Raw genomic sequence first — 12,090 nt, forward strand, 5'->3', positions numbered from 1 at the left:
AGCAGGAAAGAACAAGTAATCAGTTAATTAAGAGTTCTCTGCTTTACAGAGATAACTGTGAGTTTAGGTCAGGTCTCTGGGGGTGCAGGGCTCTCACTGGGTGAAAGCATTTGTTGTTTCTGGCTCTCCATGGTGAAAGGCAGGCAGTGGCCACAGGGCCTCGTGGCCAGGAGCCCCAGGGCCTGATCTGCCAGCAGGTCATCCATCCCATTTACTGGCCTTGCTGACTTTCTCCCTCCTCCTCAGCCTACGGTCCCCTTTGCCATATCTCTCTGGATGTATAGCATGGAAGGGAGCTTCATGGTTTTTCTCTTAAGGAGGATGGGGTGCTATCTCATCTTCCTCCTACCCTAAATGCCAGTACGTCCTTTTCATCCAGCATGAGGTGAAGCTGACTGACCACAGGCTTTCAGTTCAGGAAGGCCAGGGCTCAGATCCTGCCCCTGCTACTCTCTGCTGTTTGACCCTGGGCAGGATACTTAACCTCTCTGGGCCTCAGTTTCCTCCTTTGTCATATAGGTGAAATAATACCTCAGTTTATGGTGAGGATAAAATGAGATACTTTATGAGAAGACTCCAGAACAGTGTCTGACACATAGAAAGTACTCAAGAAAAAAAAAGTTTGCTGATTTTAAATCTCCAGCATAGCTAGAGGTAGAGGGACATCTCCCAAATGGATAGGGCACCAGTACTACCACTCACAATAGAATTGGACCTTTCAGGGCGTGGCAGGGAGAGGTCCAGCCTAACTAGATAAAAGGTGCCAGTTGCGAAGGCTTGTGCTGACCGTTAGGACAATTGCTTTGGCAGCATCTTTAAGTTAACTGAATGGAATCAGGAAGGAAAAGCTGCAGCGGGATGTCTTGTTGAGGCAGACTGCTGGGCCAGATCATGACCTACAAAGACCCTTCCACTTCTGAGTCTGATGCTCTACAACTTGTCCTCTGTCTTCCCAGGTCTGCCAGGGGAGAGAGGCACCCCAGGACTGCCAGGCCCCAAGGGCGATGATGGGAAGATGGGAGCCACAGGACCCATGGGCATACGTGGGTTCAAAGGTAATAACAAATCCCCAAGTCCCCATGTAGCCTTGTTCGCCACTAGCCCTCTGGGCACTTGTGTGGACACTGGAGTGAATGGCCAGGATCTGCCTTTTGGCTCTGCCACTGACCAGCTAGCTCAGTGACCTTGGGAAAGTCACTTAGCCTTGTTAAACCTTCGTTTCATTGTCCCGAACCCAGAAATCCTCACGATACCGTACTTCTCAGGGCTGTCACGAGGATGACATGGGTCATGTTTGTGTGAAGACCTTTTGTCCGCTTTCCAGTGCAACAGAAATGCAAGCCAATGTCCCTGGGGGTTGCAGATCAGTGGTGTAGCCAGAGGAAGCCAAGCTGGGAGACTAGGCTCACAGGAGAAATGGGGGTCAGCAGACCCAGGATACCCACCTCCTTCCTCGTATCCCCAGATTCCCAGCAGTCCGTCTCATGCTTTTGACTCCCCCAGTATTTGAAACTTTAATTCAGTTCTCAGATGTGCATTGCCGATAGTGTTCCTACTGAATTGGTTTTCTTCCTGAAGGCAGTCCCCTCGTTCATTGTTGGGGGCATCCACGGTATTAGTCAGTGCCTGGTTTTCCACATTCTCTTCAAGAACTTGCAGACTTCTACCATAATTGCATGGCAAGATGAGGAAATTGGGTGCTGGTTCCCCCATGTTGATCTCCTCCCTTGTGAAGATGAAAACGAAGAAAGAGTACTATTCATCATTCTCACCCCGTGTCTAGGAGGGTCTCTGCATCTTGGATCACTGAGAACTTTCTAGTGATTAAACAGGCTGAGGTTTTCCTCCCTTTTACAGAGGACATTTTTTTTTAGAAATTATTTTAAAATAGACTATGAAAGTAGTACATGCTTGTTAAAAAAATGTGACAATACAGAAGTATGTAAAGTATAAACTAAAAAGGGAGTCCCCTCCCTGAGTCCCTTACGCTATGACTCTTTAGAGTAACTAAACACTTTGGGGAACACCCTGCCAGATCTTTTTCTAAGCATATTCATATTTACGTATATGATTACCTTGGGGTGCTTTGTTTTGTTCTGTTTTCAAATCTTGGATCACAAAGGCATCCTTCCCCAGAACTTGCTGGCTGGCTTCTTGCACCAGACCATATGCCACAGGATTTTGACTTGCAGATATCTTTCTGGAAGTACTTGGAATAGAATTCCCTGGTCATTTTAGTTAGTGTTCCCTCAAGAGGTGTCAGGACCTTCTACTTCTTTGGAACGTAAGATGCTAGCTGGAAAAAGAGCTCTGTCCTTTCAACCATATCCTGAGAAGGAAACTCTACAGTGTGCCCGGAAGCTCTCTCCCATGTTTCCCAGACTCCCCCAGCCCCCACGGTAAATCTGCCTGACGTATAACGTCTGTCTTCCCAAAGTAACTGAAGACCTTTCCCCATCTTTTCCTCCTGTGCTTGTTACAGCAAACTTGGCCATGTACTTCTAAAACCTTGACTACTTACTAGAAATAGCTTTGCCCTGCCTTGTTCCCATTGAATACCACGACTCTAGCCTGTGCTGGTAGACTATGCTCTTCCACACTTTAATTAAGAGGGAACAAAATTTCTCAGGTGAACCCCCTGACCTCCTTCTGGGGTGACCAAAGCATGCAACATAATAGACTCAAGCTCTTATCTTTCCTTCCCTGCCAGGCCCTCCAGGGCTGGGGGCTCCTGGTGAGAATTTCTCAGGTCTTGGGTCTTGGGTTAATTCATCTCTTGCACATAATATTTTATCCATGGTCAGGATTTATTTCCACTCTAATGTCAATTTTCCTCCTCTGTGTCAGGTGACCGAGGCCCAAAAGGAGAGAAAGGAGACAAAGGGGACAGAGCAGGAGATGCTGGTAAGGACATTCTACTGGGGTTACTGGATTCTGGGGCAGCTGGCATCCAAGCAGCCCCAAACGTTTGGGAGATGGGAGGTTGGAACCATGGGCCAGGGCTCCGGTGTCAGGAGCTCCCTACCCCCACCCCCAGTTTCAAGGCTCTGCTGGCCCAGTAAGAGACAGCTATACTCCAGGGGACACAATCCACGCTTCCAGGCATGGTATAAACCCAGTGGTTATATGGAATGATCTGGAGGCAGGCTGCCTGTGCTCCCCCCTGCCTGCCTCACGAGATAGCTAAATAATCTCTGCACCTCAGTTTCCTCATCTATAGAATGGGGATAAGAAGAATCCTTACTTCATAGGATCATTGTGAGAATTAAATGAGTTAATTCACATAAAGTGCTTATTACAATGCCTGGATTGTGGTTAGGACTCAGGATGTGTTGAATATTATTATTCTGTGTGATACCCAGAAATTAGTTCAGACATGCTGACTTCCCTGGTGCTTACATGGGGAAAGGTGCAGAGGCAAAGCAGAATCCCTTTTTTTCTCCTCCTTTGCCATGAACTGAGCAGTGATGTTGGCGATCTCATAGTTGGGCAGAGCACCGAGTCTAGAAATGGCGGGCTTTCTGACGAGGGTTCTCCCTCACATGTTGACAAGGGAGGCCAGCCTATCTCATTATGACACTCTTCTCTAGGGCTTCTTCCTCCTACTCCCCTCTTGCAAAAAGGGCTACATATAGAACCTCAGAGATATTATCAGAGAAGAATGAGTCTCCTAGCCAAGTTTTAACAAAATACCAGCATATGGAATTTGCTGGACTCTGGAATGCTGCCATTCCTGGTGAAGCCATGAGCAAATGATCTTCTTCTGGGGCATCTGTGCTCCAGTCCTGGCTCTCTAGGAAGACCGGGTTTGGGGAAAGAGCACCTGCACCCAGGTTCCGCTGTGACACTCAGGGACCGATGCCACTGCACATTCATACACCGGACCCAGACCAAGCGTTTCCCAAAGGCTGGTCTTTAGTTATAGGAGTAAAATGACACTTCCATCCCAGTCATGCAGGACCAGGAAGGAGACCTCTCTCCTAAGTAGCACCTTTTTCCAAGATCTCTTGAAACTTGAACTTGCCTCCTACTTCCTCTGGCCTTCTCTCTCCCAGGGTAGTGATTCAGGATCAGACAGGAGAGGTGCCTGGGTGGCTCAGTCATGTGATCTGGGTGGCTGAGTCACGTGCCTTCGGCTCAGGTTGTGATCTGAGATTGAGACCTGAGTGGGTCTCCCTGCTCAACGGGGAGTCTGCTTCTCCCTCTCCTCCTCCTCCACCTCCACCCCACTTGTGATCTCTCTCTCCCAAATAAATAAGTAAATTCTTAAAAAAAAAAAAAAAAAGATCAAACAGGAAAAATGTACAAAGTAAATAAAATCTTAAAAAAAAAAAAAAAAGGATCAAACGGGAAAAATGCACGTGACAGCACTTTGTCACTCTGAAGCGGTGGCCATACCTGAGGACAAGCTATGCCGAGGCTTCCTGGGCTCACTGCATCCACCTTACCTTAGATGCTAGAATCCACAGAATAATTCAGGCGGCGCAGCCTTTCTAGTATTGTCCTTAGCCCCTTTCTAGGGCAGCCACGGGTTTAAGTGGGAGTGTCCTGGCTTGATGAGGAGACCTGGTGGACTTTGCTAGGAGCCAAAAGGAGAGTTTTGAAGACAAAAGAAGGGAGTCTGGCTGTGATCTAGGACATCTGCGACAGATCCGATTCACACTTATCTAATGGACTGGGCACTGTACTTTGTCTTTGGGGTGCTGCCTTCTGCTCTGTGTGGTGACTGCTTTCTGAGGGAAGGCTGCCAGTATAGCTGAGGAGGACTGTGGCATTTAGCTCTGTGAAATAAGAAATTCCTGATGGGAGGGGCAGGCAGGGAGGAACTGTGGAAAGATGACCTTTGAGAGGGGAGATCAGCAATGCTCCCTGCATAGCAGGGGGTTCTTGTCAGGAACTCTTTGGCAACTATTCCTCAGTCAACTTGAGAGGAGAGAGGAGGTCTCTGCTAGCCTGGGAAGAGGTGCTGGTTGCCAGTCCCCATTAATCCAAAAAAGACTCTTTCATTACTATTTACCTCACTTCTCTGGGCCAGGCTGGCTGGGCTCTGCGATGGGATTGGGCTGTGGGGCTGAGGGCTCAGTGTGGGGAGCTGAGCCACAGTAGTGTGGGGCTCTCACAGGCGTGGGTGGGGAGCAGGGGGGAAAGGCGTCGTGTCCACTTGGCCCTGGAGTCTCTGGACCGCACCACAAGAGGCTGATGTCAGCTCAGGACAGCCCGTCCCCAGGGAATGACAGTGTTCTTTCCTGCCCTGAAGAGGCTACGCCCTCCCTGGAGCCCGGAGCTCAGATGGTGGCCTTGACGCAAAGCTCTAAGCTTTTCATGGCAGTCTCCTGACAGGACCCAAAAATATCTCCATGGGTGATGGACCTGGAAAGGGAGCTGGCTCAGCAGAGACGGCTCCACAAATGGGAGGCTTTACACAGGGTGCAGAGGAACATGGGAATCACATAGGACGCATAGGACGTAAGTGGTGGGCCAGCCAGCCAGCCTCTGCTTCCAGAGGCTTTCAGTGGAAAGCAAACTCTCCCAAGGCAGGAGCTGAGGCAGAACAGAAAAGCCAAGCCTCTGGCTTTTCCAATTCTGGAATGAAATCTTAGGACCCCATCTTGAAGAGTCAGCCCCTAGTGAGTCCCTCACCTGGAGATACGGATTTAAGGAAACCTTTGACTTAATTAGGGACTGCCCCACACGAGGGGTGGGGGTGCTGCTTTCCCATGGCCTCCACCCTGTGGCCTGCTTCTGACCACACCAAACCAGACTCTGGGTTTGGTTTTTAAGGATCTCCAGCCCAATAGGCGTTAACTGGATCCCTGCGACCCAGGCTCTGAGGAGGAAGCCAAGGATCATCTTTCAGGAAAGTGTGGAAATTCTGATGAGCACTGAGTACCCGCTTCTGGGAGGTTCTGTCATTCCCAGAGCCCAGGGCAGCCCCACCATAAGATCTAACAGGAGGGAGAGAGGACACAGCACCAGAGCTCTGGCCTCCTCCACAAAGGAACACGGTGGAGGAAGAACCTTCCTCAGGTAACCCGGCCTGGGGAAGCTTTACCAAACACCTCCCACCTTCAGCAGTAAAAACCTCAAGTTCCAGCAGGTGGGGATATTACTACATAAAGGGATTGATGAGGGACCCAAGTTACACACCCCACAGGTCAGAATCCGAAACTGGGGGCTTTCCTTTGACGAGGGCTTTACAGAGGATTTCTTGGGACCGTGTTTTGAGTCAATATTAAAATATTTTTCAGAATAGGATCTTGCGATTGTTTACCTGTGCTTTGATCTGGAGTCATATGATTCTAGAGCCAAATGGGGTTTCAGGCCGACTCCTCTCCTGTTCCAGAGCGCCCCCCCCCAACTCCCCTACCCCCTGTTCATTGAACAGGGACCATGAACGGAGAGCTGGAGAGAATCCCCACATTCCATGGCCAGGTCATGGTTCAGACTGAGTCTAGAATCCAGATCTCCTGATTTCTGCTTTCTAAGAGGTCAAGTTTTCTTTTCTTTTCTTTTCTTTTTTTTAAGGTAAGGCTGATATCAGTCATTCGGTTAGATGTTTGGCTTTTGGGAATTTGGCCAGGAAAAAAAAAACTTACATATACATATCTCAAGACAGAAAGACATTTGTTTTACTCTCATATATGGTCCATTTACAGGAAAAATAAATAATATTTTTGCAGCTCAGGGGCGGGTTAAGGATCCAGTTTTGTTTAAGTCTCACAGCATGAATTTAAAGCAGGATATAAGTTCCAATTGTTTGAAAACTTTTCCTCAATTTGGTTTCCCGTGGAAAAAAAAATATGCAGAATGACCCGGGGTAAATTCTAAGTCAGTGCTTGCTGATAGTTCTCAGTGGCATCTCAGAAAACCTGAAAAATATTTAACACGCTGTAACGTGTTTTCAGTATTTAGAGAAGTAAGTTTGCAGGGGGGGAAGAGCCGTGAGCCCCCTGTTGTGTAGTGTAAGCTCAAAAGAAATTAACTGGGAGGTGATTTCTGGGCAATTTTTTCCACAGCTGCTGAAATATTTCTGTCTCTGTGTTAGAATAAGGAATGCAAAGAGTCCTTCAGAGTGCATGAACTCCCTTCTTCCCATGCCTGCACTTACACTTAGCTGCCCCAGGGTGCCCGGGGAATCCGTTTGGCACCTGAAGTTAGCATTCTTGTTGGCCGGTAGAGACGGAGCTTCTAGACCTTTTCTATGCAAATACATTTCTTTATTAATGTAACTGCGTACATATCTGTAATTTCTTATACAATGTTAACACCACAGCAACAACACACTCTAAAAGTAAACCGCATTTCTAAGAAAAATTAACCACTCACATAGTACTACTCTCAGCCATGTAACTCGAACGGAGAGGAGTCCAGTTTCTGTGCACAATATTTCCCTAACTTTTCACAGTACTATTCAGGAGACACGGCTCTGTCCGCTTTCGAGGGAGGGGGAGGCTAATGGTAGAGAAGAAGGAAGTTGCCCAAGGTCACCAGAGTTCATAAAGGGCAGAGCCAGCTTCTAAGTCAGGCCTGTCAGGCCTCGAGCCCACTCTCCATCCTTTGCTGCCTCCTGGGACTACCTTTTATTCTCTTTGGCCTTTGACAGCTTGGAGTCTTCGTGGGCCACTGTCTATTTTCAGTGGGTTTGATATGCAAGTGCTAATTCTCACTTCCAAGGAAGCTCTTCTTTCCTGTCTCATAGTTTGCTTACTTTCACCACACCTTGGCCACCTGTGGCTCCACAATAGGCCAGAGCCCAGTTTTCACACCGGGGGTTCTGCATCTACCAGCAAAGCCCTGCCCTGGCCTGCTTCCCCTGTTCCCTCGGACTGGGTCACCTGAGCCCACGGGCCTGCCCGACGTAACATCCACGGCTGCACCGGCACACAGCAGGCTCTGTTCCTTCACACACCCGTTCAGGTCGCATAACCCTTCCTTCCTTCTCTTTATCCTCACACAGCGTGGGTGGGACAGTTGCATGTGTGGAGATGGGGACAAGTTTGTGTGTGTGGAGATAGTCAAGTGTCTCCTCCCCTAAGTTTATGTCTAGTGACTGAAAATACACAGGGACACAGGGTCTACTTGGAAAAGGTGTCCCACGGCAAACCCTGCTTTCAGTCCGGGCTGAGGCAGAGTGGGAGGCACCAGAGAGCCAGAAATGAGCAACCAGGACCTGTCTGTATGGATGAGAGAAAAGGATAGAAACTGAGCAGGAATGACAGAGACAGCAAAGGCCAGAAGCCCGTGGGTCAGAAACGGGCTGGTGTGGAACAGGCTGTGGAAGGGACCAGAGGTGAGACAGATCGACCTCCCTCACTTCCGCCGTAAAGAAAAGACAGAAACGTGACAGGAAGGAAACATTTAGGGAGGAGAGCATTGCTTTATTCTCTTCTTTGGCAAACTGGTACTGAGGAACTGGCTGACCGCTGGGGAACCAAAGAGGAGTCAGGTCTGGCCTCATCTTGAGGAGCTCACTGTCTAGCACGTGAGAAAGACTCACAAACACACGATCACAGTGGCTTGTGGTGAGGACTATCGTAGATGTTATATATGGAGGTGAATCTTGCCTGCTCCTGTGGGAATCACTTGATAAGGTGTCTTTGCCAAAATGGCATCCAACAGGTGGGTGTGGAAGGCCCAGGTATTCCAGGAAAAGAGAACCATGCATGAAACAAGAGAGCATTGCCCAATAACCCGAATAGTTTGGTGAGATGAGATTTACGGCCAGAGAGGTATATGGGGGTGAGTGGTCAGGAGTTTAGGGTTGACCTCTGGGCATTGGGAAGCCAGAATGGGTGTAAGCAGGGAGTGACACGGCTGCAACAGGAGGTGACTGGCCAGACGGAGAAGCACACTGGAGCTGGGACCAAAGGGTCACAAGTCAAGGTCATGAAAATGAAGCCTCAGCCATCTGCAGTGACCCTCAACTCTGAGACCAAGACCAGGATCACAGTAGGCAGACTCTCCCTCCCCCTGGAAAAGTCCGTATTCCAAGTCCACGTTTCTTCGCTGCTCTTGCTCCTTCTCTAGGCTGAGCTGCTCCCCTTTTAGAAAGTCCTCCGGAGAAGATGAGACGTGAGCTCTAGAGCAGAAGTACAGGTTGCAGAGTCACAAGCCTGAGACCCAAGTCCCCTCTGGCCCTACTGGCAAGGCAGCACAGAGGCCAGGCCCTCAGCCTCCCCTACAGCAATGTCCTCATTTTTTTTTTTTTTTAACCTCCTATTCTCTGCAGAGGATTGGATCTGGCCTACCAGACATTCTGGTTTGCCAAGAGTTTATCTTAAGCCTTCCAAAAACAAATCTACCGACTTTTCCTGAAAGCTTCCTAGTGACCCCTTCCAGGAGAGCTTTAAATCGCTGTGTGCAGAAAACAGTTCAATTTAGATTAATCCGTGCTGCCCTTGGTGTGACTGGCTTAAAATCAATTCAGGAGGGCCTGGAAAAAACAAAAGATCTGGCTCCTTTAAGAAACCAGGTGGTAGAGTGGGGGTGGTGGGGGGTGGTTGGGGGGCAGCTGCCTGCGAGTGCTGGAGTGCTTGGCATGGAAGCTCTTGGTGTCTTCTGAAAGGGGAGCCAGTAAGAGCTGCAATGTGGGTCTGGTGAGGAAAACCTGCTTGGGTGAGGAGAAACAGAGCCCCTCTGCAGGAATGGGTGCTCGCTGGGAGGCAGAAGGGTGCTAAGAGGTCATTAGCAAGCTCGCGATAAGCTCTATTCCCATAATAAAGTACGTGAGAGAAAAGAAAATTATAAGGAAGAGAATAAACATATATACACGGAATGGTATTGTATTTAGTGGAAAATACCTGCGTATAAGTGAACCCACGTGGTTCAAACCCGTGTTGTTCAAGGGGCAACTGTACCCCAATTCTGCAGACAAGCTAAGTGAAAGCAGGACCCAACCGAGGGCCCTTGCCAAGGGCGAGCTGGAATGGAAGCAAGCCCTGGTTTGCAGCTAATGTTAGGAATTTGGGATGAGGTGTGTCAGTGAAATTTGGGAAGGTTTGCTCCTTCTAACTGACCACGTGTGGGGCTCTTTCATACTGCCAGCAGAGGTCGATTGTTCCCGAAGCCCCTACTTGTTTCATGGTGAGAGAGCAAGGGAGCGTCACATGCCCTGTCTTTATTGCTCTTATTACCCACATTTAGCTGACACTGCTGTCTTCGTCCTTCCAAGAGGAGTCTAGAAGCAGCCCCCACAAGGACTGGCATTCCCAGTTCCCTGGCAAACACATGGTGATTTCTGGGATTTGCCCCAAAGAAAACTTTTTTTTTTAATATTTTATTTATTTGAGAGAGAGAGAGAGAGAGAGAGAGCTTGCGGGGGTGGGCATGGAAGAAGCAGAGTCCTCACTGAGCAGGAAGCCGGACATGGGGCTCAATCCCAGGACCCTGGGATCATGACCTAAGCTGAAGGCAGACGCTTCACCGGCTGAGCCACCCAGATGCCCGTGAAGAAAACTCTTTTTGTAATACAAACCTCAGGCTGAAGGTGAACAGCGAATTTTCTGTAACAACACCACCTTGGAACCACGGAAGAACTGAAGTTCTGGTCTTTGATGTGGGTTTTGTATGAAGAAGTTTTCAGTTGAGGCGTACATTAAAACCAGGCGTGGTTGAACTGTTTATGGAGAAAGCAGCTCAAACAAACTTAGGAATTGTTCTTAATCCCACCCCCCTGCTCTCCCTGCTCTGATGTTGGAGGTCGAGCCTGCCCAAGGCCCTGCAGATTGAACCTGGGAGGTCTGCATGGGGGCTTTGTGACGTCACTGAGTCAGCCATAGCCGCCTCTGTATTAAATACATGGCTCTGCTTCCCGTCCTGCCCTTGGACAACGGTGAACACCGCTGGGGTGTCCTTGGAACCAGTTATCGAGAGGGACCAACTTCCCTGAGTCCTGGCCTTCTCCCTGTCTCTGAAAGCTCACTGTTGTAGAGTTCTGATGGGAGAAAGAGGAGATGAAAGCAGGAGGCCAAGCCTGTGGACATCCCGGGAGGTCTTGTGGATGGTGTGGTGTAGAGGCGGGGGTCACGGCTGGCTTCCCCACTGACTCAAATGCCGGGCCAGTCCCTTGCTGCAGGGCCTTGGTCCTTGCTCCCCACCACCCCATTCTCCTTTACCCCCAGCATGATCCTTGGGTCTTAGGTTGAGTTCAACTATTTCTTGAGAATCAAGCACCCCAGTCACGGAGCTCACATGTATTTCTGAATAACTTTCTAAAGCATGTACCAGATGGGGAAACTCTGCTGAGAGGTCAGATTACTCGCCCGAGGTCATAAATCTAGAAAGAGGTGTACATGGTGCTGGAGGCAGGCTCTGCCTTCAAGAAGTTACAATATCAGGGCGCCTGGGTGGCTCAGTGGGTTAAGCCGCTGCATTCGGCTCAGGTCATGATCTCAGGGTCCTGGGATCGAGTCCCGCATCGGGCTCTCTGCTCAGCAGGGAGCCTGCTTCCTCCTCTCTCTCTGCCTGCCTCTCTGCCTACTTATGATCTCTCTCTGTCAAATAAATAAATAAAATCTTTAAAAAAAAAAAAAAAAAGAAGTTACAATAGCAGCGCTGGGAAGCATCCCAGCCAAGGACTCTCAGACCCTGAACTTGAAGGAGAATGGAACTGAGAGAGGAGACAGGGCAGGGTGGGGACAGTGTGGGTGAGGGCAGAGGGGAAAGTACCTTTTTAACAAAGGCCACCCATCCTGGACAGGGGACTTGCAGGTAAAGGTGGCAGGTCCACAAAGACTTTAGAGGAATGCCATATAAACTTTGGAGCCTCCTATAGCTACAGGCATGATAAAATGAGAGTTCAGTGGCTTTAACTTTCTCCCAGCTCAACTGCATTTCTTTCTCCTCCTCAAGGCCTGTTGCCACTCACTGACCCTTCACTGCCCTTTGAGATGCCCAAGAGCAAAAGCAGGGCAAAGAACTCTACCTCTCCACTGGGCTGCCCAGTAAATTCCCATAAATCCCCCTCTAGGCATTCCCACTATGATGGGGTGAGCTCCTGGTTCAGGGCTGGGTGGGAAAAGCATTTATTATTTGATCATCAAATTTGACACATCAGAGTGAACCTCTACGAGGAGCTGGGCAGCCATGAGC

The 12,090-nt window shown here is 49.2% G+C and overlaps 1 protein-coding gene across 2 annotated transcripts in view; it reads left to right on the forward strand.

Annotated features, from left to right (window-relative positions):
- The window catches only part of SCARA5 (scavenger receptor class A member 5), a 120,118-nt gene that overhangs the window by 83,028 nt on the left and 25,000 nt on the right, over nt 1-12,090 (forward strand). For both annotated transcript variants that reach the window (XM_032332327.1, XM_032332328.1), the window contains exons 6-7: nt 957-1,055; nt 2,848-2,904. In XM_032332327.1, coding sequence (XP_032188218.1) covers nt 957-1,055; nt 2,848-2,904 — 156 coding nt within the window. The remainder of the gene's footprint in view (nt 1-956; nt 1,056-2,847; nt 2,905-12,090) is intronic.

The sequence above is a fragment of the Mustela erminea genome, chromosome 2, assembly GCF_009829155.1.
Source record: "Mustela erminea isolate mMusErm1 chromosome 2, mMusErm1.Pri, whole genome shotgun sequence".
In the NCBI taxonomy this organism is placed as follows: Eukaryota; Metazoa; Chordata; class Mammalia; order Carnivora; family Mustelidae; genus Mustela; species Mustela erminea.